Genomic DNA, 25,457 nt, shown 5'->3' with positions numbered 1-25,457 from the left:
CTCAACGTCCCGTTTATTGGGAGTTTCTTTGGGTGTGACTTCTCGGATATGATGTCACAAGTTATCTAAAGTTTTCCCATCAATCAAAAATTGTAGTTTAGTTTATTATGTCAGGAATAACCACTAACCCAAACTCGGGTAAGTTATGGTTCATCCAATCCGCCCTTCAAACTTTAACCAAAAATGTATCTCGCCTAAGTGGATTATTTGAAAATGGAATTTTTCGTTTTGCTCATTTCTGCTTAAACCATCAAAATTTCGAAACATTTTTTCATCGATTATGACGTCATAATCAGTTTTTTTGCGTTTTTTCGTTTTTTAAAAACGCATAGTTTAGGCGTACAAACTTTTGCGAGGTCGAAAAATCTACGACATTTACTTTCGCGAATTTGACAAAAAAAATATTTCGCCAGCGTAAACTTTCGCAAATGAGGTTTTTTTTATAAAAATTCAAGTTTTCGGTGCATAAAACTGGTGTTTTGATCGTTCAAATGTATATAGTGTGGTGTGTTACAAAAATACAGGCTGTTTGTAGGAAAAAAATAAGATCTAGCTGAAACTTTCTCCAGACCTTCTCTATAGGATGCTTATACCTCAGGAAAAATTCCCCTAAAATCCCACTGGTGGAGCATCCATTTTTTGGGATATTTCTTTTTTCCCCTGGCAAAACCCTAAGGGCGAAATTTTTTGAAAATTTCAAACTCATTTTCAGACATTATCAAGTATACCATTCGAAAGCTCTCGAAAAACTATATAGACGACTTTTAAACGGTTATAGCCGATTTCCTTACATAACTAGAGATATTTCATGCGCAAGTTCCACTTTTCCCCACATTTTGGTCTAAATTGACCATAAATAGCATTTCCTGCAATTATATTTTATGCATGTATTATCTTGAGTTAGGTAATGAAATCGGCTTAGGGTATACTTGATAATGTCTGAAAATGAGTTTGAAATTTTCAAAAAATTTCGCCCTTAGGGTTTTGCCAGGGGAAAAAAGAAATATCCCAAAAAATGAATGTTCCACCAGTGGGATTTTAGGGGAATTTTTCCTGAAGTATAAGCATCCTATAGAGAAGGTCTGGAGAAAGTTTCAGCTACATCTTATTTTTTTCCCGTAAATTATGCTAAACGACCCCAATAATATTCAAACCACAGTTGATGGACTTTTGCATAATACCATATCTACACTAAATTTAACCCTTGTTATCATCAAAGAGCAAAATTTTCTTTTCAGATTATTTTTCGCGAGTATAAACTTTCGCGAATTACCCTCTCAAGAATTTTCAAACACATTTACTTTCGCAAAAAGGGCTAAAATTCGCGAAAATCGCCAAAGTAAAGCCTGTCTCAAAATAATTTGCAGCTGAGACAAAAATGGCTGTAACTTTTGATAGAATTCGAATCAAGTTACGATTTTGTGCTCATTGAAAAGATATATGTGAGTGGAATATCATCAAGCAAAAAAAAATTGGAAAAAAAGAAAAATGAAAAATGAAGAAGAAAAAAATCAACTTCTTGTGGAACTGTGGTATGCATTACCTTAAGGGAAGAAATTTTCGCGAGAAGAAATTTTCGCGGAAGAAATTTTCGCGGAATTTAATTTCGCGAATTTGGGTGTAATTCGCGAAATTAAGTTCCGCGAAACACACCAAAATTGTTAAATCGCGAAATTAAATTCCGCGAAATTCGACTTTTTTTCTTCTTCTTTTATTTTGTTGTTTTTGACCAGGTATTACCAAAAAATATGGACACAATTGATTTTTAAGCATTATAACGTGTATTTCTTATCAAATATAAACAAATATAAATAACTCCGTGGTGGTTAAAAGTTAATTTAAGTTGATAACTTCTTCTTAATCGCGAAATTAAATTCCGTGAAACTTTTGAAATCGGCTCATTCGCGAAATTAAATTCCGCGAAATTTGCCATTTTGAAACTCTGATTCGCGAAATTAAATTCCGCGAAAATTTCTTCTCGCGAAAATTTCTTCCCTTAAGGTACCATTTTCACAGAAGTGATTCTTCAACCTTAGATCATCATCACTGTGAAAAAAAATTTCAAAAATATTCATTCAATCAAAAGATATCAAACAAAAACTACTGCTAGTTGACTGCTAGTAGTAAAAACGACAAAAAAAACAGCCTTTTGTCAATCAACCAATAACAAACTACGACATCTAAAATTTGCCATTTTTGTTTCATCTTCACTTGACACCTGAAATGAGCGTCACCATAAACCGACTAGCGAATCTTCAAAATTTAGTCCCTTTCCTTTTACCTTTGCACAAAAAGAAAAAATGTTTTTCTGTTACACGAATATATTTACAGAGCTTAAAATTCTCCTAAGGTTTAAAAAAGATAAAAATTTACAAAAGCGAAAATAAGATGTTACATCGTTTCGTTACAGAGTGACAAGAACTATCATACACGAATGCGAGGTCTTCAAAGCAAGCAAGAAAAGAATCTACGAAAAAAATATTTTGTCCCTGTCCACAAAATTCTAGTTGTGAAAAAGTCCCACCTGACCCTATGCATAGAGTATACTGATAGTTGAGCTGATAAACCTGCATAAACATTTGCTTGAAGGTTTCACGGTTGCTATGCTCTCATGTGCTTAATGGGTGACGAAAAGGAAAAATCATCAAATCTTAATTAAAAAATGACGACTCGATTGCCAGTGCGTTATAAATGTACTTCTGTATAACCCAATAGCGGATGAATATCGACTAAAATAATTGGCAAAATCAAGAAAAATTGCTGGATATCTTTTCAAATGGAAATTGAAACAGAGAGTAAGGCAAGTCAAAACCAGACCATCTTAGTATTTTGAACAAAAGAACACTAGTAAAATAGTTGTATTTGGTCACTAAAATAATCAATCTGAAAAGTCTTTACAACTTCAGCATTACCATTCTGTGTGTCGTACATCGCATCATCCATTGAAAAAAATAAAGTCAAGAAAACAGATGATGTATATTTCAAGACGAGGAATCTCTAGCACCTGAGATGGTTTCATCTCTGTGTCTGCAGCAATGATGTTGAAGAGCAGACCATCACAGAACGTCAACGTCATAGTAAATCCTCCAAAAAATACTCAAAGACATTTCATGAAGGTGCGAATCAAGTGACGTTGTCCCTGACGCACAATGTACGCGTTGTATTCATCTCGTGTAAAAGTCTCTTTCGCTAGGTCTTCGATGACGTCATCATCATTTTTCATGTTCGAAAGTTGTTTCTCAAGGACCCTGTTAAAATAAGGATGAGTACTTGTGAATAAAATGAGTTTGTCTTACTGTTCATTTTGTTTCACTACAGGCTTACACAGCACTGATTTGCCCGTCTTAAGGAATAAAACAATTCATTGCGAAAATTAATGTTACTTGACCTCAGAAAATAAACCTTAGTACAGCCTAGTACCTCAGTACTCTTGTCGTCTTGTCTACCAGTATATTTTAAAATAAAGGTTTTCTAAGTTCTTACTTTTTGATGGTATTCTTCCATTGAGCGGATAGTAAAGTCTTCAGTTGTTCTGAAAATACAACGAAATAAGATCAATGCACGTCTCTTTCTCGTACATTTCGGAGGGGGTTAAATTTGGCGAATTTAGTGCCAAATGAAATCCTCACGAAAATTAATAAGAAATATAAAAATATACCAAAGTACGCAGTTTTTGCGGCTCTTGCTTTATTAATAATTGCCTAACTTATCGATTTTTTTTGCGATTAACAATTTATATTGAAATCAAAACAATCAGATCAACCAAGTAATTCAGGACGAAATGTTTTTCAAACCGGTTTTCGCCAGTAATTGCAAATTTAAACTAGAGAAAATTTGTTGAAAATTTACTACTACGGCTACTCTGGAACAAACCGGGGTGTTTCCATAGAAAACACTACATGTCATGAATATTGGGTCATTTCATTTTATATCTGTTTATATCCATACAAGGGGGGGGGGGTTGGACGAACTTTGCCAAGGGATCTAAGAAATTTTTCCAGGGGGTAAAAAATTATTCTATTACTTCCACGGGGTAAAAGACTAATGATTTTAGTTAGTCCACTCTCACTTTAAGGTATGAAGAAGAATTTTTCCAAGGGTTTTTTGCGGGTTTTTCCATTTTCCAGGGGGTCGATTCTCAAAATTTTGGCTTGAAAAGGTCCACCCCTTTGTATGGATTTTAAATGCAACAGCCTATTATGAATAGAGTAAACGAATTACCGTAGGTGTGAATGCATCTGATATCTTCACTAACGATCTCAATATCATCGTTCTCTTCTTCATCCTCGTCACCAGACTCTTCTTCTTCTTCTTTTTCCATGCTTTCTTCCAGATCGATCTTTTCCACCTTCCCCTCCTCCTTCAATTCATTGCTCGATGACCCGTCGCCTTCCAACGGTGTGCTTTTATCATCTTTTACGTCCACATCAGTGTCATCAAGCGACCCTTCGGTCTCCCCCTTTTCCCTATCATCTTTTGTAATTTCCTTCTTTGGATCAGTCTCTTTTTCTTTGCAAGTATCTGTTCCTTCTTCGACAATAGCTACATACGATGTATTGGAAACATCTTTTTCCTTCTCATCATCCAGCGTCGTACTCTCTTTATCTTTCTCGCTATTTGTATCATCGTCATCACAGTTCGTTTTTGTTTTAATATCAATATCCTTCATTTTATCCTCTTCAGGATTTTCCTCATTCGTGTCAGAACTCTCATTTTTCTGCGCTTCACCCGTAGAAACACTTTCAATCTCAATATTGTTTGTTTCAACGTCGGCATTGGTAAGAACCTCACTTTCAGATATAGCCTCGTTGTCGGCTTCATCCTCCTCCTCATCATCATCGTCATCATCAATAACAATAGGTTCGGAAAGACCGTTCGTTTTCCCCTCTACCCCATTCCCCAAAGAAGCTGCATAGTGATTCAGTTTTTCAGAGGGAGTTTCAAAATGTTTTAATGGTAAATTATCACCGCTCGGACAAGAGTCACCTCCATCGTAAAGACATTGTTTCTTGGGCGGCGGTGGCGTATCTTCTTCATTTTCACTACCTTCTTCGTTATCCTCGATTTCTTCACATTCGATAGAGCGTTTGGCGGACGAAGAGGGCGGGGGCGGGTCGTCGTCTTCAGTGATATCGATAACAGCTACACCCGAAGAAGTATCTGTCTTCTTGGAGAGCCTGAGTTTTCGTAAAAGCTTTTGGTAAAAAGAATCGGGACGGTTACCAGCACGTTTCTTTAACATTGTCTCAAACTCGTCTTCTTTCATGTGAATGATCTGGAATAAAAAACATGAGGTATGAGAATATAGGCACACGCAATATTTCTAATAAAATTTTTTTTTATTCTCTCAAGAAAAGTGTCAAAATTAAACGTTCTTTGAAAATCTGAGCCGTTTTCTTTTCATTCTCAAAAACCAGTAAAATTAGGATTCTTAATAGCCTAATCTCATTACGGATCATCCATTCTGTGCATACCACGCTCTTCTCTTAAGGAAAATGGCGAATGTGACGATCTGACCTGGTTGTTCAGCAAAAAAGAGTGAATACAATTACATGACATGCGCGTAACTGCTATCTCCACGCATACTTAAAATGCAAATAACGAACCTTTAGAAAATGGACAAAGTCAGGACCTCGTCTCATCCCCTTCTTATCAAAGACAAAAAAGTCGAATGACATTGCTATTTCCTAAAAATAAAAAGAATATTGAAAGTCTAAATAGAAATTAGAAGAAAAAAAAACACTGCCAAACTGGCTTTTCTGACACTGAAAATGTTGAAAATGTTGAAAATGTAAAATAGGTCAATGTAAGAGCAAAGAAAGATGACGAGTAGGAACTTATTTAACAGAAGAATACACGATCAAAAATGTTTTCCTTCTAAATTGCAGATACATTAGCATCTAGAAAATAAAGGACCATCCGTACGTACTCAGTGAAGGGTGAGAGGGGGTTCAGCAAAGACGTACGTCTATTATTCGAATGACGTCCTTTCTATTGTTTCTATTGTAATTTTTTTTATTCCCTTTGTACAAAGGTAATAGCGTTCGAAATACCATTTTCCCGTCAAAATTTTGGCTGAATCCCGGAATCCCGGACATTAAAAATCAAAATAAGTCACAGTCTGAATTCAAAGTACCATGTTCCCGTCCTTTTTTTCGTCAAAGCCCGCCATACCGTACTAAAAAAGGGCCAATCCCATCGCATCGTAAGTACAAATCCCATCGCATCGTAAGTACAAATCCCATCGCATCGTAAGTACAAATCCCCTTACAAAGGGGAGTCGTGACAAATATACAGAAAATATTTTCGTACGTAATATATGGATGGAAAATTGGGACGAGATGGAGTTTTTACAAGCTCTTTCTTGATTTGGTTGGTCGTTAACCAGTATTGTTAACCGGTTACTTTTTCGAAGCGGGCTACATGACTTTTTGCGCAATGCAATTGGTTCTTTTCGCATGACGACGGGCCTACATTGTCCAGAGTTGCCCGTCGTTAGGAAAATTCATTGTGACGTCACTTTTTCAAAGGAAAATGAACAATGCGTTGACATCATTTCTCTCATTTTTTATTTCTGACGTCAGAAATTATAGCAAGCTCGGTCGTTACTTGACCTCGGGCATTATTTCTCAGTACAGCCCTCACTAACCGGTCATTATTGTATTAATACAACAATTTTATTGCTTTTTCTAAAGAATGCATCATTTTTATTACTTCAAATGACCAATTACTGAAGTATCTTATAAAAACTCCAGAACATCCCGGAACATTAAGAGCAAGGCTTAACGTCATGTTTCGAATCTTACCGATTTGTGAAGGAGAGCAGACATGGCTTGGATGTAACTTGAAGACACCACTTTTTCTTCTTCAATGCAATCCATAAACACTTGCACTTGAATGGTGAACTGAAAAAGAAACGACATTATGGAACCACAACAAGATTTTAAACATGTGACATGTTCCAAAAGATGAATAATCTAAATAGACCTTTTCATAAATTACCATGGTAATCGATTCCCAGAAGAGTTTATAAGAAGTGCACTCTATTTATAAAAGTGACACTAAAGGGATTCAATTACCTTGGTAATGGTTTCAAAACGAGGCAGTCGTTGCACTCAGAATAACTAACAGAATAACATGCTTTCATGTTGGTTCAAGCTTAGGCATTTGATAACACAATGGCAATGTAAGTACCATTTTAACTCCCTTTTTATAGAGATGCATACGGGCTCGAAAGATAAAAAATACTGGATTTGTGCTTGGGGAAAATGGATTATGATCTGCACACTATGGCAAAATTAAAGTCGCGGAGGAAAATGAATTACCGTATCAAAAGAGTTATCGTCTTCCGTATAGCCGTACATCTGAAGAAGTTCCGGATTACCGAGTTTACCAAACGTGTTAAAAATCTCTTCGCCCTGAAGTGACGAATACAAAGAAAAATCAAAAAATTATAAATTCTGATAAGTGTCAAGATATAAGTACTTAAAGAAAACTTTAAATAATTTCCTATTTCATTTCGTTAGTTGGTGAAGAAGATGCGATTTAAAATATTTGATAAAAAGGAAAATAATAAGCTCGAACAATATTAGACTGGAGTCGTTTATAATGCGTGTAATACTAATAATACCAATACTAATAATAATACGGGATTTAGTTTGTATAAACGACTGGAAGAATTCGGTGTTCCAGCCTTATAGATACAGGGGCTAGCTACGCAGAAACTTGCGTAGCGAGAAAACAATTTATCAAGCAACAACACACTCTCAAAACGAAATCAAATCAAATGAAAAACTTTCAATAAACAAATCCACACATATTCTTTTTTCTCAAGAATTATTTTGAGCAGGAAAAAATTATAATTGCAATATTGACACTTTTCTTTTGTTTGGAGTTAGTGCACAAAGGTTTCTAGACGACTAAAATTGTTCCATTCATTACTTTTTGCTTTATTTCTACTATGTATAAATTAGTCGTCTAGCTTGCTAGACTAGAACAATATGGAAATATTTCAATCGTTCAGGATGTTTTCCGTATATTTTCCTCGCCTAAAGGCTCTGAAAATATTGTACGGAAAAATCTCGGAACTCGTAAAATATTTCTCATATTGTACTCGCAACTGTCCGATAACTATTACGTATAGGTTAGTAAATCGTCAAACTTTAGAGAATTTCCGCTTCGGTTTTTAAAAAAAGCATTGAGATACGTAATGTAAAATTAGGTTTGTATAGGTTGCAAATAGAGTGTACCTTATCGATCTTGCGACAGCTGATCATTTTCAATGCATTGCGTTCGAAGATGAGGTTTGCATTGTTGTTACTATGGTGATTCAACATGTCAGCCATGGGAATCATGCTGGGCGATTCTTGATCTTCGGAGAAAGAGTAAGCCATTACGAAGGCGATCATTCTCTTGAACAAATTCATATCGAACGTCTCAATTCTTAAATGAAAGTCGATAAGATGTTGTAAGGTATACTGGTTATCCTAAATCATTTCAAAGGAATTTGGTTGTGAGCCGTACCTTATCAAAGAACTACCGTTAAATGGTTCTATTAACAAACTTGACGTCGTAATTAGATTTTTCCATTAACTTTGTGAACCCTGGACTGAGCTATATCCGCTATCTTCCACAAATGGGTTTTAAAAAAAGTGGTACCCTAATGGGAGCACTTCTCGATATGAGTCACTTTATAATTCAAGAGAGTACAACTTTCATAAAACTGCTTAAAGACAGTTTATGACACTACTGGTATGAAAGGACGTTAATGAATCTATTGAAGGTGTAAAATACCTGTTAGCGAGTTCAGCGTTGCGTAGAAGAAACGGCAACACAAAAACTTTGTATTCTTCTTCGATGTTCTTTCGATCTTCTAAGAGGTCGTACAGTAATGTCATTCCTGAAATTATAAAAGAAGGAGTCTATATAGAAAAAAATTTACCCTGTGTTTTCATAGGATCGTTTGGGTATGACCAATGGTTTTGTTGGCTTTGTCCACTTACGAATCATAGACTGTGTACTAAACCATTCGTCGCAGAAAAGACGGGAAATAAATTTTGTCAAAGCCTACAGCAGAGAAAGCTTTGTCTCATCACTGTTTAGCTTTTTACAAATTTTCCCCACCGAGCCTCGGAGAAGATTGGCATCTCTTCCTTGAAGCCTTTGTGGTACCTTTTCAATGAGCTCGCTTCATTTCAATACAAGCAGGCTAGCCAAACACGACAAATCCAAGAATTGAAATAATAAAATACGGGATTAGAAAACCACTTCCAGATATTTGGAAAAACGTTAAATACCTGATAATTCACGCTTGATGACTTCTTCTTTCCAAAATAGAGGATGTCCGAAGCCCTTAGTGTCCGGTATCAAGTCTAGATACGGACGCCAGAAGGAGTCGTCTTTCTTGAACTCGTACATCAATGTGATGAGAAGAGGTACCCAACCACTGCTTTCGTCGAGGCTGAAAAAAAAACAAGGAAAGGTATATCTTAAATAAAGCCAGATCTTGATAATGGTTGGATTTCACTGTCAGAGAGAGAGAGAGAGAGAGAGTCCAAGAGGAGAGAACGATAGAAATAAAACGTAATTCTTCTTGCGTTCCAGTTTAAAGGAAAAACACGAGTTTATTTATCTGTGTTTTTCAGCGACAGAGACGGTTAACTTCTGAATTGTCTAGATCCTGACTGACTGAGGACGACGGTAAACAAGGAATTCTGTTGTCCTCGATTTTTCCGGGTCAAAGCTGCGGGTTTTTCCAAATCGCTTCAGTCACACCGCCGTACTCAAAAGTGAAAATACATTAACTCGTTGTATTGACATTTTCAAGCATTGTTACCTTTGAAAGCATGGATATTCTTCAACGAAAAAGTTTAACCATTAAAAGTTTTGATATATATACCTGCGACCGATGGACTGAAGCCAGATATCGTATTCTTGTAAAGGTGCAGATAACGTGCCACTGTCTGGATCAAGTAAAAGCTTGCGTGGGATCTTGAACAGGGTTTCGCCCTTACGAATGTCCTCTTTTGCCTTCATTCCATAACGGTGTGAAGTGCCTTCGTAGTCAACTCCAACCTTCCAAAGTAATTCAAATTAGAGTTAGGACGTGATCACCTAGCTCGTTTATGTGAAACTTGATTTCATGGAGTCCTTCGTATAGTTCTGAAGTCCGCCATATTGTTTTCCAATTTACCTTAGATTTTCGGACGTTTGAATTTCAAAATTTTCGAATCGCACTGTTGAAAACCAGGATTGAAAACAAGATGGCGGATTAGTGAGCTCTAAATATAGAGACAAACTTCCTTCAGGAAGAACAGTAAAGTAGTTAAAGATCACTGGTCTCACCTTATTGGACATTGCTAACCCATTGAGAGTGCACCATTCCAAGAAGGTTTCAAGTTTCGTTTTAAGCATATCGACATTATTGGACGTTTGGCCACTACTCTCTCCTTTTTCCTCCACATCCTCTTGCTCAACATCCCCACACTCCATGTCTTCATCATCTGCACCACTTTCCTCTGTGTGTTTTGTGGTTGAGACAGGGGTGGAGGCGGGTTCCGTGCTGTCTGGTTGTGGACTCGTGCTGTCTGGTTGTGGCTCGTCTGCTACTGAACTTGTTTCATCGTTTCCATCTGAAGAATCTCCACTTGATGGATTGCCATTGGTTATTTGTTTTGGTGTTTCTTCCGTTGCTGAAATGGTCTCATTCTTGTCATCTTTTGTAGTACTTCCAGTAATTGTTTCGTTCTCTTTTGTGTTTAATGTTTCCTTTTCTTCTTGCATGTTTTATTCTAAAGGAACAAACTAAATCATAAGTGATCAGTTTAGTTAGTAGGTAGAAGGAGGTTCATAAAATATATCCCTGGTACCTAGTGAATAGGAATAAGAGCACTGGGAAATACCAATATAAAGTCCTAGATTTAATACAATTCCTCTAAAAATTTAGCCACCTATTGAGCGAGAGGAAATTTTAGTTGCTTTTTCCCATAATTCTTACTTATTTGCCAATGCTCCCAGACTTTGTCAGATATTATCGAGGTTCCAAAAGTAAAGTTGCCAAAAACACAGACTTTGGGGAGCCTTTTAGTTTTCTCTATGCGATATTTATGGCAATGTTTTTGATAAAATAACTGAATTGGGCAATTCCATTTTATATCCATACAGGAGGGTGGAAGAACATTTCCAGAGGGTAATCCGAGAAAAATTTCCAGGGGGTATTTTTTTCATTTTTCCAAGGGGGTAAAAAGATCCAGGGGGTATCCACACATCTTTTTTTGATTTGAAAAAGTTCATCCACCCCCTGTATGGTTTTTTTAATGGAACAGCTCTCATTGAACAACGATAAAATAACTATAAATATACGATGTATACAAATACTAAAAAATATAAAATTTTTCAATTTGATATTTTCATTGAAAACCTAATAAACGCCGACGCAAAATATCACTAGTTGCATTTTCTTCAACTTTGCATAGCATGAGTAAAGTGACTTTGAAAAGGGAGATAAATCAACTACAGTAAGCATTGCCTTGAAGAAAAATTGTATCAAAAAATAATTGATGTTTGATTTCAGAAAGAATCTTTACTGCGATTTTTATGTATAATAAATATTTGATAATTTATAGGTCCAAAAGGATAGTAAAAATTCACAATTTTACAAATAAGAATTTCAAATCGCTAAATGCGAAGGGAAAAATATATCTTAAAAAATCCCAAAGAATAGCAGATTATAAACCATATGAATAAAGCGAACAAGGATACCTCATGACTGAGCGAGTCGCTTCAAATTGATTAGGTGTCGCATTGTGGGTCTTCCATGAGGACAGTTCCAAGGATGTTCAATTTCACCCATATGTCGAAGAAGATTGACCATACTCTGTTTGCTTAGAGCCGTGCCAACCATGATGGAAGTCCTGCAAGCTCTACTAGCAAACATTTGCCGAACACGAGATGGTCTGTACGTTGTGCCTGATGAATCTGATAATATAAAAATTAACTCTTCGACATCACTTGCTCCAAATACCCAATTTCTATGCACTGGTGTAGATATTATCTTAAGACAGCTCTCGTCTTTAATATCGAAACAAAAACCATTTTTCTTGAAAATTTCTATATTATCTAGTAAAACGTGTTTTTGAACGGGTGTGATTTCTAACGGGATGGGTTGTATCAAGGTTTGTGTCTTTAAGATATGTTTCTTTTGAAGTGTTTCGAAATTGTATTTCTCGTCTGATGCATGCTGGTCTATTATGAAAAGATCATCATTCAATTTTGCAGTGATGAAACCCAAGTTGAACTGACCAATAACGGTCATTTTGGAAAACATCTCTTTGCTGACATGTCTTCTCAATTCTTCCTCTGCAGCACCGTTTTCTTGAGCACTGATCTTCGCGCGGAAGGACGTTACAGCTCCTTCTTTTGCACTTTGTTTCATGATCTTAGAAGCTGAAAGGATGGCCCTCTTTACTTTTTGAAGATTGAATGTTGTTTTTATTCGAGGACGTTTGGAAGCTGATGTTTCTCTTTTTTCAACAATGATCTGTTTAGGGGTGACCGGGTCATCTTTTGTAATTTGACTTTCAAGTTTTATGGGAGGAGTACATTGGATAGATTTGCTATCATCGTTTCTTTCATAATCATCATCGTTATTTGAGCGAAACCTTTTCAGATGAACAGCATTCTCCACGTTATCATCTTCAGGATGATCGATCGAGTCTAATGATCGTTTGAGCGATGTATTTGAAGATGAGAAATAGTCACCAAGCTTTTGTTGTCTAGTTTTCACTTTCTCTTCGATCAATTCAGTAGAAGTGTCACTGCATTCTTTAGCATATTTGCAACGAAATTTTGCTAAAGGATTTGTTGACAAACGTTTGGGTCCATCCTCCGTGTTGGGTGAAGCATTTCTGCCGTCAATGTTATTCCTATTTTGTGACTGATCCACAAATAGTGAGGCTTGCTGATCAAACATGCTTTTCAAAGAGGTTTTGATGAGAGCGTACAAAACTTTTTCTTGCTGTAACATTACTTGTCGTTTATCAGGTGTGATGTTGACATCAACTAAATCTTTGTTGGTCAAAATCTCCAAGAAGACAAAAGGGTATTGATTGTTATTATAGCGGTGATACATTTCATTGACAATTTTGGAAGTTTTCTGGTGATCACAAGGTCTGGTGTTGACAAAATAGAACTGACGATCAGGAGCACTACGACCGAAGCCGTGAGTGACATTGGAAATGAAGCCACGAATATCAAACAAATCCTGGTAAGATGTCACAAGGTTCATCGAAAGATTGTATTCCTCTGCTACATCCTCAGTAATGGGGTGCTTTTGAAAGGCTTCAATTTTCTTTGATTGAGATATGCCAAACAGACTGATTATAACGTCTAGAGTCTTTTGGTTGCCCTTGGTGGAAGCAATGATAGTCTTTTTCTTGTTCACAGTGTTGGTACATGTGAAACGAACGTTGGGATTGACAAGTGCATAAGCATAAATAATATGGCACAATTTAGTAAAATCTTTCTTAAAATTCCTCTGAAATTCCTTATATCTCACTGGCAGAGTATGGAATAAATCAGATACTGAAACAGTTGTTCCTCGTTCTCTGGCAGCTGGTGTTCGCAACACTAATTTCCCATTATGGTCAAATTCCAGTTTATAACCAATAGGTGACGCTTCGTTTTGTGTGGTGACAACAAGGTTACTGAGAGCAGACAACGAACTTAATGCTTCTCCTCGAAACCCGTAAGTATCTACAATAGTCAAATCACTGAATTGACGTAGTTTAGAAGTATGATGTTTCAACGCAAGACCTTCAAAATTATCCTCAAGAATACCTGAGCCGTCATCAGACACTTCAATCAATTCTTTACCATGTTCTTTTAAACGAATTTCAACATTGCAAGCATCAGCATCAAGACTGTTCTCAACCAATTCTTTGACAGCTGTCCCTAAATCCAACACCACTTGTCCAGAGCATATCTTGTGAACTGAGGAAACGTCAATTTGTTGAATAGCTTGTGAACTCATTCTTGATTTTAATTTAATTACTTAGTTAGAATATAATAAATCTTTCGTCACTAAAAATCAAATAAGATTCGAATATAAACAATTTTGCTTTTGAAGGATTTTAGTACAAAACAAATAAAGGGTGTCGAGCTGCATCGAAGTCAACCGAGACAACCATTCGTTTTCATTTTCTTTTCTTTTTGTGCGCCAACTTTTTAAAACATTCATCGTTATCAAACGAATGTAAAACAACCAAGACTTGAATCTTATAGAAAACATTGAATATTTGGAGCAAGAACTTGTAAACAGATACAAAAATATCAATATATAAACAAACAACTTTTACCAGTCTCCCAACCCAACAAGTTGAAAAAATCAGTGTGAAGCTCACCAAAATCCACATTCAGGATATTCAGCTTAAAAGAAAGGAAAAGGCCAAAGGGGATGAAGTGAAGACGTTGCAATTATAACAAGAAGCCTGTTGGGCGTGAAGGCCCAGCGAAAAGTAACGTGTTGAAAACGAGCGTGCAAAACAGCAAATGTATGACCATGTTGATCAAAGACAGGAAAAATATTTTCAAAGTCACCGCGGTACTTCTCTTGAATGGTCTCCATTCCAACCGGGTCTACAGGCGCAGGTTCACGGTTGAATACTCTCGGGTACCTAATAGCGGGGGGGGGGGGTTGGAATAAGCGGGGGGGAGGTTGGAAAAAATCTCAAAACTTAATAAGCGGCGGGGGGTTGGAATAAAAATGTCCTAGGTGGAAAATTTCCATAAATTATGCGCGCCCATAGAAAAATATAAAAAATACCCGCAAATATATAGTGAGTGGGCGCTTTTTAACCAATTAGGTGCACTCACATATGCAGGGAGAAATATCCATGCAGGCATGTTAGTTGGACCAGACTGTAAACCAGAAAATAATCTTTAAAAAACTAGACGGTGAAATAGTTTACAGTCTGCATATCCAGGCCAATAAAATTCATGTGGTTAATGTGAGTTAACAGTTTAATGTGACAGATCCAGAAATGATCATTTTCACTGTTCATGCGTGCGTTGCAACCATGAAAAATGTTTCAATATAGTTCAAATATACCCATGAGCTGCATTTTCGTGTCCATTAACAAATTCCAGAATCAGTTTATACTTTTTAAACAATAAATTATTATGTGAGTCGAGTTTGAAAAATCAAGCCACCAATCGTTTAATGCGACAGATCCAGAACAGAAATGGCCATTTTATTTCATCATCATCATCATTGCTCGACCGCAGTCGAGACCATTTTTGGAAAAGACCATTTTATTTAATATACGTAGAATCATGAAAAAAGTCCCAATCTTGTTCAAATTTACACATTGAGCTGCATTTTAGTCTCCAATAACTTAATTCCATAATCAGCTTACTTGAAATAATTCTGTGCCGAGTTTGAAAAATCAAGCCACCAATCGTCTCGAATCGTCAAACGAGACAGAACCAGAAATAACCATTTTCACGCGTAACATCATGGAAAAAGTTCCAATCTTGTTCGAATTTACACACGAGCTCCATTTTAGTGTCCATTACCAAATTCCAGAATCAGTTAACTTGTAATAATTATGTGTTGAGTTTGAAAATCATACCATGCACATGTCCCACCACTGACTGTTTGTTGTTTTGCTTTGGTAAAACAGCGACATATCCAGAAGTGACTGTTTTCTTGTGTCGCATCAAGAAAAAAGTTCCAATCTTATTCAATTTTACACATCAGCTGCATTTCAGTTTATTTATTTCTATATCGGAAGCCATTATTTCCTAAAAATAAAATCTTTTTGAAAACAAGAAGTTAACAAATGAAGGTGATTTTTAGGTAGAATTTTCACTCATAAAACTTTATTAAAACTTGAGCAAAGACTGTAAGATATGACAGAATGTTGAAAAAGGTTTATAAAGAAAAATCATTACAAAATTTCTTTGGTTTGAAGTCTCTTGACCACTAAAGCAAAGAAAATGTTCAAGAAAGTATGAATCAACCTCCTCGCTTCGACCGCCATCTTGTTTTGTTTTGAAAATTGTTTTGAAGGAGGGCGGAATCAGAAAATATATCTTTTATAGCCAGTATCCGACTTTAGCAAGCTTTTCCCTCTCCAGACGGCAAAATTAAAAAGTGTGGTACTGGTTTTAAGCGCCGTTTCTACCAAAACGGACGGACAGACAGCGGAAGGACGACGAGGACGGAAAGTTGCAAATGAAAGGCCCTATCGCTAGCGCTGGGCCAATAAAACTTTGCAGTAAGCCAAACAAAAATACAGGTGATAAAAAGGACCTTAATAACAATAGTATAATAATTAGATAGTATAGTTTTTTGAATAAAAATAAATTTTGAATTTAGCTCTACCTTGGAATAGAGCACTTTGTCACCACAAGTTACTGATGTTGTAGTATAATAAGTAGACTTTGATAAAAAACATTAACAGGAATTGCCAAAAGAGCAGTGTGAGGGTGCAATTCATTTAACTAAAAAATGTTCACTAATTAAATGAAAAGTTTCTTAACATTTTGGACTGCAAAGTTTGCCCAAGTCGGTCTAAGCAAAAGTAGAAAATTGAGAAATTTACCATTGGCATTGACTAGTGTCTAATACATTCTAATGCAAAAACAAGTTACTGTATAAACAAATATACGGGCCATCACGTCCATAATGCTCCTGGAACATTTCAGAACACATATTTCAAACCCACCCTAGCTAGATTGTGGGGTAAACGGTTTTCCAAAAAAGTCGAAAAGGGTGGGTTTACAGGGATTTCTTGGCTTATGGAGAGATTGGTGGCAAAGTGTGGGGGGCTTTTTTGAGGGTGGGTTGAAGACTTTTTCCTTCAATTTTTATATTGTGTTTTGTTTTGTTTTTAATAAGTTTTAATCATCATTAAATCATCTTTTCAAACTTCTTTTTCACGGCGCGCGACGGGGCACCAACAAATAAAAATTCAAACATTTTTTTTATTTTCGTATAAATATAAAAAACTGGACTTACTCTGGCCTATCTGAGAACAAGTTCTAAGAGTCTGGAAACACGTGGAAATTTTTTTTTTTTTGAAGAGTGGGGTATGGATATTTTGGTGATCAAGGGCGGTTGCTCTGAAAGGGCAGGGTTCATTCTAGATATTTTCCAAATGTTCTAGGCAGGTTAAGAGGGTTCTGAAAAACCTTATTACATTATACCTTATTACATCATTATTATTATTATTGAAATACCTTATTATTCACTTACCAGTAACTTTGCAAGGTGGGGGGGGGCGGGGTTTGCAATTTTTGAAATGCCAAATAATTTTGCCAAAGTTTCCGAAATTCCATACTGTAAAAAAATACTTGCAATTCCGATACCAATTTTTGGGTATTTTCCTTGTTTTGGAATTTTGCCTGAGTTGCAAAATTCTGAAGAAAAAAGGGTTGATTTCTGCAATTCCAAAATACCGTACGCCCCCACTGCAAGGGGGTGCCCATTCCTGGACCTCAGCTTTAAAATCTAAAGTGATTACAGCAAAAAAAATCATAAAAAATAACAATCTTTGTAACAAGACCATCTATCATGCCTTTTGAACATCTGGTGAACAGATGAAATTATGAAAATCGCAACAGAATCAGCTTTTTTCATGAAAAAGAAGCAGAAAAAGTGCCTTTTTATGTCTCTAATGCTGCCCTTGATCTGATAATAGCTACAATGTCCTGTCCGCAACAGGCACTTTTTGAGGACCCATGACTCAACTTTGGCAAATGCAATTTCTAAGAACTCTACATTTTTCTGAATTTTACTAAATAGCCTTCCTTGGAGTGTTATAGAATTTATTTGGTACAGCCCCAATCTTGAGAAAGATGTTGCGGATAGGACACTTTGTTGTGGACAGGACAAAAAGTTCTTCACTCGAATAGCCAGTACGTAAAGTCAAGTAATAGTAGTATGTAAAGTCAAGAAAAAGAATACTGCTGCAAAAAGCATGTAGTTCCCTATAGTTTATTGACTTGATACAGTTAGAACATTAAAGATGTCTCAAAAAATGAGAAATTAAGATTTTTGTGCCATTGCGGACGGGACAAATTTTTGGACCGTATTAGTTTATACCAGTTAAAAAATTCAGAATAGATTATTTGAAGGCAATAAACGTCTTTAATGGAAGAAACCATTTAGTATGTCACAACAACAAATAAATGGGGTTCTCTAGTTCCCAGATCTTGACTTGTAAGCATAAATGGTGCTTTTGTTGCGGACGGGACATTGTATGATTTTTCTGCAATTCACCCAAATATGGCATCATGGTTTCAGCCCACTTTTCAGGTGCCCCTATTGAATGAAGCATGGTGTTAATTAGGTTGAGTTAGGTCCCTTTGAGAAATTGATTTGAGGTAGGTACCCGATATATTTTTTGGATTGACACTTTTTGTTGTTTTGTCACATTCCTAGCACCTAAAATGATTTTTGGGTTGGTTTGTTATTATGCTTTAAAGATGGCGGCTGTAAATCAAAACAGACACATTTGAAAAATATGACCAAAGATGACGTGGAAAGAAACGAGAATCAAAATTGGATGGGAAACTGGGCGCTGTAAAAAAATTCCACAGTTTGAAATATTTTGAAGTATTCAATTTGGAAAATATACACATTCCAGAGCCTCCATCAAAACAGCTAGGTAACCTAAATGAATATATAACCCCAAAGAATTGCAAAATATTAATAGCCTAACCCCTTACCTGCCCTAGGTGCCCTAGGATTTCAGGGGGGGCTGGCATTATGTCACCATCTGAAAGCTTAGGTTTTCAGCTTTCTCGTGCTAAAAGATTTCAGGGGGGGCTGACATTATGTCACCATCTGAAAGCTGAGGTTTTCAGCTTTCTAGCTGAGGTTTTCAGCTTTCTAGTGCTAAAATTTGTTTCGGTTAGTGTAAAACACAGGTCACGGGTCACAGGTCACAGGTCACTGGTCACAGGTCATACAAATTACAGACTGAAAAACTGTAACGCACTCGTAACATACAACACATAAGTTCCTGAAAATATTATATATAACTGTATGTAATGGAAATATAATATCAAAATATGTTATTTAGAAGACTTAAACGACAAAATCATCAATCCCAAATATTGACAATAAATGACACTTAAATTATGTAAATAATGACATTATCTCAAAATATGAGGTTTTGTCCACCAATTAACATCAAAATATTTTTCATGCATAATAGGATGCTGACGCTGCAAGTGGATATATATTGACAGACTTTGAAAACAATAAATACTCCAAGAGAGCTGTTTTAGAGATATGAAAATAGTGACGTCATTTTATCAAAAATACAAAGCAGGTGATAAAAATATTGAAACATTTATAAAATATAATCCCATTGACGCTATTTTCATCAATTCTTGTTATCATCAGGGGCTGTTTAAAGCAAAAGGTGAGATCAATATTTTTTAATACGTATTCTTTGTATATAACATACGTAACATGTATATAACATTGAAAAGATAATTTTTTTTACATGTGTGATATAGGTGTAATATATAATACAAGTATTACATGTCCGTGTTATACACGGCATAAAACGCTAAATCACATGGTAAGCACGTGGGTAGATTTTTAGCTTTAAAATAGTTCTAGATCAATAAAATACCTTTGGAATTGTATTTTTGACATTAACAACTGTTTTTTCAAACATTTTCTTTGTGTTTTACAGTACTTGAAGCTGACCTGTCAACACTGACCTGTGACCTGGGACCTGCGTTTTACACTAACTGAATTTGTTTTAAGCTATCATTTCCAGCTCATTAGCGATAAGCCTATCCTATCTATCTATATATTTCATACTAAAAGGTCCTAGAACCCATTATCTGTACATGTCTAATAGTCATCGGGCTGATTTTCAGACCGTGCCAGCAAAACTCAGCATGCCCTGTCACACATAAGGCTAGATTTCATCTGCTATTTTTGGTGCCTTCGAAACATTATTTCTTGCTGGCGCCGGGTAAGCAGAGGATTCTTTGGAAAGGTGATTTTTTGTGTTTTGAATAATTGAATAACTTTGGAAATACTTAACCAATTTTAATAAATGACAGCTCATTTTTCTCACAAAGGTAAGGACTTTTAAATAAAATTAGTTTGGTTTTCAAAACATAACTTCAGCCAGGTTTCTAGCTCCCCCCAACAAAGTAAGGTCCCACAACATTTTAGCCCCCCCCCCCCAAACATTGCCTTGTGCTAGGTCCCCTATATATGCGAGTACAGTAAGACTGATAAATGAAAACTAAATTTTACTTGTATTAATATTTATGTTTACAAATCTTTTGCTTTTTATATTTGAATTAATAGTAAGATAAGAGATCTTTTGAAATTAGCTGATGCTATGCAAAAATTGAGGGGAAAATTTTGCACTGTCCATAGCTGTCAACTTTGCCTCACACAAATGCGGGAGAGCTCCAAGTCGGAAAAATTTTCCCTGATAATCCAATTTTTCTGAATTGAAAAATCAGGAAATCGAGGGAATTTTCCCGCGAAATCTGATTTCATCGGAATTTTCTTTCAGGAAATCAGGGAAATCAGGGAATTTTTCGTCCTAATTTTCCAAATTCAGGAAATTTTGCCATTCTGCTTTTTCAAAATCTGAATTTCTTTTCAGGAAATCGGAAAATTTTTGGAAATGTGGGAGATGCAAGAACTTAATTGAATTGAATTGAATATATTTTCGCTGTAACACAGCAGGATAACCCCTTACAAAAAAAAAGTAGATTTCTCTAATACAATGGGGAACCTAGAAAGAACTGAAAAATTGTTACAGAACTAAAGAAAAAATTTTCGCGAGAAGAAATTTTCACGGAAGAAATTTTTGTGGAATTTAATTTTGCGAATTGGGGCGTAATTCCCGAAATTAAATTCTGCGAAACACACCAAAATTGTTAAATCGCGAAATTAAATTCCGCGAAATTCAATTTTTTTTCTTCTTCTTTTATTTTGTTGTTTTTGACCAGGTGTTACCAAAAAAGATTGACACAATTGATTTTTAAGCATTTAGTCCCGCTGCTGAGGTTGATAAATGTTTCATTTCGTGACGCACATCTTAGAACTAACTTTTTTTGGTGGAAACTCGCGAATTAGTATATGTAGATTTCAAAATCAAAAAGTTTCCATGATATTATCGTGCAAATAACGAGTAATTGGCGATTTTTCGCGTTTCCAGGCAAAATTGCAGGGCCTGGAAATTCATGATTTTTGGGGGGTCTTCAAATTAAAAAAAGACCTATATCACATGATAGAGCTCCTCAAACTGAGCAAAAAAGTGTATTACACCAAAGTCCCAACTTCTCTAGATCAAAAGTTATGGGCCTATTTGTGGTCAAAAAGGTGTTTAATTTTTACATAAATTAATGCAGATTGTGGGGAAATTCCCTATTTTCCATCATTTTTTTACCACAAATAGGCCACTAAATTTTGATCTAGAGAAGTTGGTACTTTGGTGTAATACACTTTTTTGCTCAGTTTGAGGAGCTCTATCATGTGATATAGCTCTTTTTTAATTTGAAGATCGGCTCATTCGCGAAATTAAATTCTGCGAAATTTGCCATTTTGAAACTCTGATTCGCGAAATTAAATTCCGCGAAAATTTCTTCTTGCGAAAATTTCTTCCCTTAAGGTAGACGATTATCATAATATTAATAGTGACAACAAAATAATGAATACTTTAATCGGATTAATTTTCGCGAGATTAAATTTTGCGATTTCGCGAATTTTTGCCATTTTCGCGAAATTAAAACTTGCGAACACGCGTGAGATTCCTGATTTGCAAAATTAAATCCACCACAAAACTTTAAAAATTGTATTTTTGGCGGAGAAACTAGTTCCAAGAGAAAATTTGGCTGAATTTTTTTCCCGTGGGAGGAAACGTTGGCATGCGGGAGTCTCCTGCCCAATGCGGGAGAATTCCTTTGATCTCTCTACACTTCTCCAGTGGCTCTGCTGTGGGAGGTTTGGGAGGTTTGGGAGATGGATTCCTTAGATCTCTGTACACTTCTCTAATGACTTTTAGCTGTGGGAGGTTTGGGAGGTTAAGATGTGAATTTCAGAAACCATGAATTTGACTTATAATCCCTATGTATTGTAGTGATTCACCGTAGTGCGAAAGGAGTACATTGCATCGAATCATCAATACATTTTTCAATTGTCGGCGTTACCGCTGAGCGTTGTGTACATACATGTACTATCTATGATACAAACTTGTTTGTCATGTGACAAATGACGTCACATCTCTACAATGTTCTTCTACCAGACCCCTCGAAACAAAACATCTAACAAGATGACTAAAATGTCAAGATGTCAATTAATGTGATAAAAAAGTGCGAGTTGTAAAAATAATTACCTCTATTATTCTGAATCCGTTGCTCGTGGTTTAAAACATTAACAATTTATGTAATAAAGAATTATGTTTTGTATAAGAAGCAATTATTGTAATTTGGTTCCATTGGTTCAGTGTATCAAATATCTCAGTTTAGTTGACACTTTGTTATCTTCATTGCACCACAGGTTTGTTTTTATTTTAGTTTGTACCTTTGAAAGATCCCATCGGATACCGATGCGGGAGAGTTGACAGCTATGATAAAAGTGATCTATAACTATACACAGGATGTACTTGCAACAAGTCAAGGATGAGAGTTACCTGAATCGTGTCACAAATCCCAAGTCAGTTATATACTTAAAAATTGGAAGCTTGATTGTTATTTAATTCCTGAGAAAGCCCTAGGACCTTTTAGAACTGAAAGATTGATAGGAATTGACTATTCATGGTTTCAGCCCCCCCTTAAAATAAGGGGGGGGCGTGAATTTTGGGCAAAACTTTAAGGGGAGTATTATTGAAATTTTCAGAAATGAGGGGGATTTATGCAAGGGGACCAAAGAAAAAGTAATTTTGAATTTAAGGGGGGGAGTAATTCATGTGAATCCAAATCTTTTTTCATACTCTTGCAAATTTTTTTTACTTAAATATACTTAATATACCGTTTAAGGTGGTAAACTAAGGGTGAAAATTCAAAAATTTTCTCTCTCGCCCAGCAATGTAGGGTGATTTTTTAGTCCCTGTAATGACACACTTTGTAATAAATGCCATAGTTGCAATACCTGCTGGACTTTGTAATACCAAAAGCTGACGCTCTTTGTAATTAAATATAAATTTAAATGCCATAAAAAGGGCTTCGTAAAAAGCCCTGTAAATTGCTTCACTAAACATGTAAAACAGAGAAATTTTAAGATTTAAATCCAAAGTTTCAGACTTAAAAATAAATAAAATAAACTGGGTTCAGTCCTAAATACTTAAAAATGTATACAATATCCTTAATTATGGGTCGATTAACATTTATAATAGAGAAATCATAACCCTGCTTTTGGAAATTTCCCTGATACAAACAAATGAAAACCTTTATATGACTGAAAGAATAATCAATTGATTTATTTAACCCACCAAATTTTTAAATATTGTATTAATTGGCTATGAAAAGAATAATAGACATGGAATGTTTTAACATTCATAATAAACAGGAAAATTAAAAACCCATTGTCCAAAAAAGAGATTCGAATGTCTCCTCTAACTGACTTTTCAGACATGTCAGACAGCTTCACATACATTGTTATAGCTAAAACCTTTACATCCTGTTATATTTCTTGTTTTAACGGTTTTGAAATCTTAGAAAAATCTCTTAATTTTTGTTTTGGATGGAAGTTTCCCTTTATTATAAAGTGCGTCAGGTGTTATTACAAACTGCATAGCGCCAGTCCCCCTGCTACAGTAGTTGGGGAGGGGTTACACCCTCGAAAAAGCCAAAAGAGGGTGGGGGCTAAAGGTGTTTCAAACATTTGGGAAATGTGTGTAATTTATCGATGTTGATGGCTTTGTTGATTCTTTAAAGATAACAGGTATAGCTTTTTCTAATCCTGGAATATCGAGGTTCCAGCTACACTGAATGTACTTGGGGGAGCAAAATCTCATTATTTAACGTGGGGGCTGAATACTTCATCTTAATAGTTGGCTTCAATTACTCAAATTAACGATCATGAAGCTGAAAAAATGTTTAATCTTAACCTTCGAACTGCAACACAATTTACATTGTATAATCCACTTTTTGTGGAACAAATTTTTAAAAGGGTCAAGGGTTGAAAGCCCTGGGGGCTACCAAAAATGTCATGAGTCTTTGGGGGGTCTTAAAACTCAGGGATACCTAATTTTTGCCAGGGACCTAAACCCAGACTGACGCTATGCAAAAAGTGTGTACCAGCTTTTTGGTACACACAGTACTACAAAGTGTGTTGATTTTTATCACAATGTACTTTTAGTTGTATTACAAACTGTGGCATTATCACTGGAAAACATGAATGAAACCATGCGTATTGCCAAGTGCAGTGCAATTATCATAGCAGCTTTTTATCATAAAAAAAAATCTGAAATATGTTTTTTTATTTTTGAAATCCAGTCAGCCAGTCACGCTACACACCTAGTATATTTTATGACAGACTGGTATACAAGGAAAATTAACAGAAAATCCACTTACAACAAAACCTTGAAGAAAGACACAGAGAAAGAAATAGATCAATATCAGCATGCACAAAAAGCTCCAAAAAATGACGCCATTTTGAGTCTTCTACCGCTGAACTAGCATGCGCTTGCATTCGGTCGCTTTTCGTCGCGCGTTCTCGGGGCTGCTTTCATCGCTTCCGGCCGAAGCTCAGGTACTTCTTTCAAAAAATACCGGTGTTCCGGCAAAGAATTTTTAAATTTTGCAAATTTGAGATTTCTCAATAGTATAGTAGGAATCTTTATCCCGACTGAGGAAAAAGTTCCACCGGGGATGTTCATGGTGATTTATACCGTGAGCATCATATCACAGGTCGAAGAACAAACCTCGCGGCGATTTATCAGATTTATAGAACGCCATCGGGGCCGTCCACATAGTACGTGCGCACTAAAATGTCGAAAATAGAGTACCCCCCTGTACGCAATCGTACGCAAATGGCTATACCCCCTCTGGTAAGTACGTACTTTTTCATTTTTTCAAAAAAGGGACATGAAAAATTTTACATTTTCCTTTAACCCCTCCCCTCACACTGTACGCAAGCATACGCTTTTTGAGAAGACCCCCCCCCCTCTCCCCTTTAGTGCGTACGTACTATGTGAACGACCCCATCCCATAAATAAGTATGCTGATATCATTGTATGCCCTGGCCTTGTTTACTTTGTGAGAACTAATTACAGAAAGGTATATCACCAAGCATCGACCAAGCAAATGAAAGTTAGTATACACGTTTTTTTTTTTTATAAGGAACCTTAACTTTGCTCTGAGCCTGGAGTTCCTTATTTTTACAGAGAATTTCAGTCTCAAAGTTCCTTATCGAGTTCCTTACTACATAGGAAATTTTGAACTTTTTGCCCCTTGAAAGATCAAAA

At 35.9% G+C, this 25,457-nt stretch overlaps 2 protein-coding genes across 3 annotated transcripts; both read right to left on the bottom strand.

Moving 5' to 3' along the window:
• Window positions 1-2,303: 2,303 nt before the first annotated feature.
• LOC136822821 (actin-histidine N-methyltransferase-like) lies at window positions 2,304-24,588 on the bottom strand. 2 transcript variants are annotated; one of them, XM_067079133.1, is made up of 12 exons: window positions 24,565-24,588; window positions 10,345-10,790; window positions 9,899-10,074; window positions 9,297-9,460; window positions 8,794-8,899; window positions 8,250-8,442; window positions 7,326-7,418; window positions 6,807-6,905; window positions 5,607-5,687; window positions 4,222-5,275; window positions 3,484-3,532; window positions 2,304-3,248 (listed from the first exon to the last, which is right to left on the bottom strand). In XM_067079133.1, the coding sequence occupies exons 2-12, from the start codon at window positions 10,780-10,782 to the stop codon at window positions 3,098-3,100; spliced, it is 2,604 nt and encodes an 867-aa protein (XP_066935234.1). In that variant the 5' UTR covers window positions 10,783-10,790; window positions 24,565-24,588; the 3' UTR covers window positions 2,304-3,097. The 2 variants fall into 2 exon arrangements, with proteins under 2 accessions (XP_066935234.1, XP_066935232.1); XM_067079131.1 differs by lacking the exon at window positions 24,565-24,588 and adding an exon at window positions 22,386-22,618.
• Window positions 11,694-14,109, bottom strand: LOC136822822 (mismatch repair endonuclease PMS2-like). The gene has a single exon (XM_067079134.1). The coding sequence runs from the start codon at window positions 14,027-14,029 to the stop codon at window positions 11,762-11,764; it is 2,268 nt and encodes a 755-aa protein (XP_066935235.1). The 5' UTR covers window positions 14,030-14,109; the 3' UTR covers window positions 11,694-11,761.
• Window positions 24,589-25,457: the final 869 nt, after the last annotated feature.

This window comes from Clytia hemisphaerica, unplaced genomic scaffold, assembly GCF_902728285.1.
Source record: "Clytia hemisphaerica strain Z4C2 unplaced genomic scaffold, Clytia hemisphaerica genome assembly, whole genome shotgun sequence".
NCBI classification, from domain to species: domain Eukaryota; kingdom Metazoa; phylum Cnidaria; class Hydrozoa; order Leptothecata; family Clytiidae; genus Clytia; species Clytia hemisphaerica.
The sequence above is the reverse complement of the archived record's forward strand: the minus strand, read 5'-3'. Positions and strand labels throughout refer to the sequence as shown.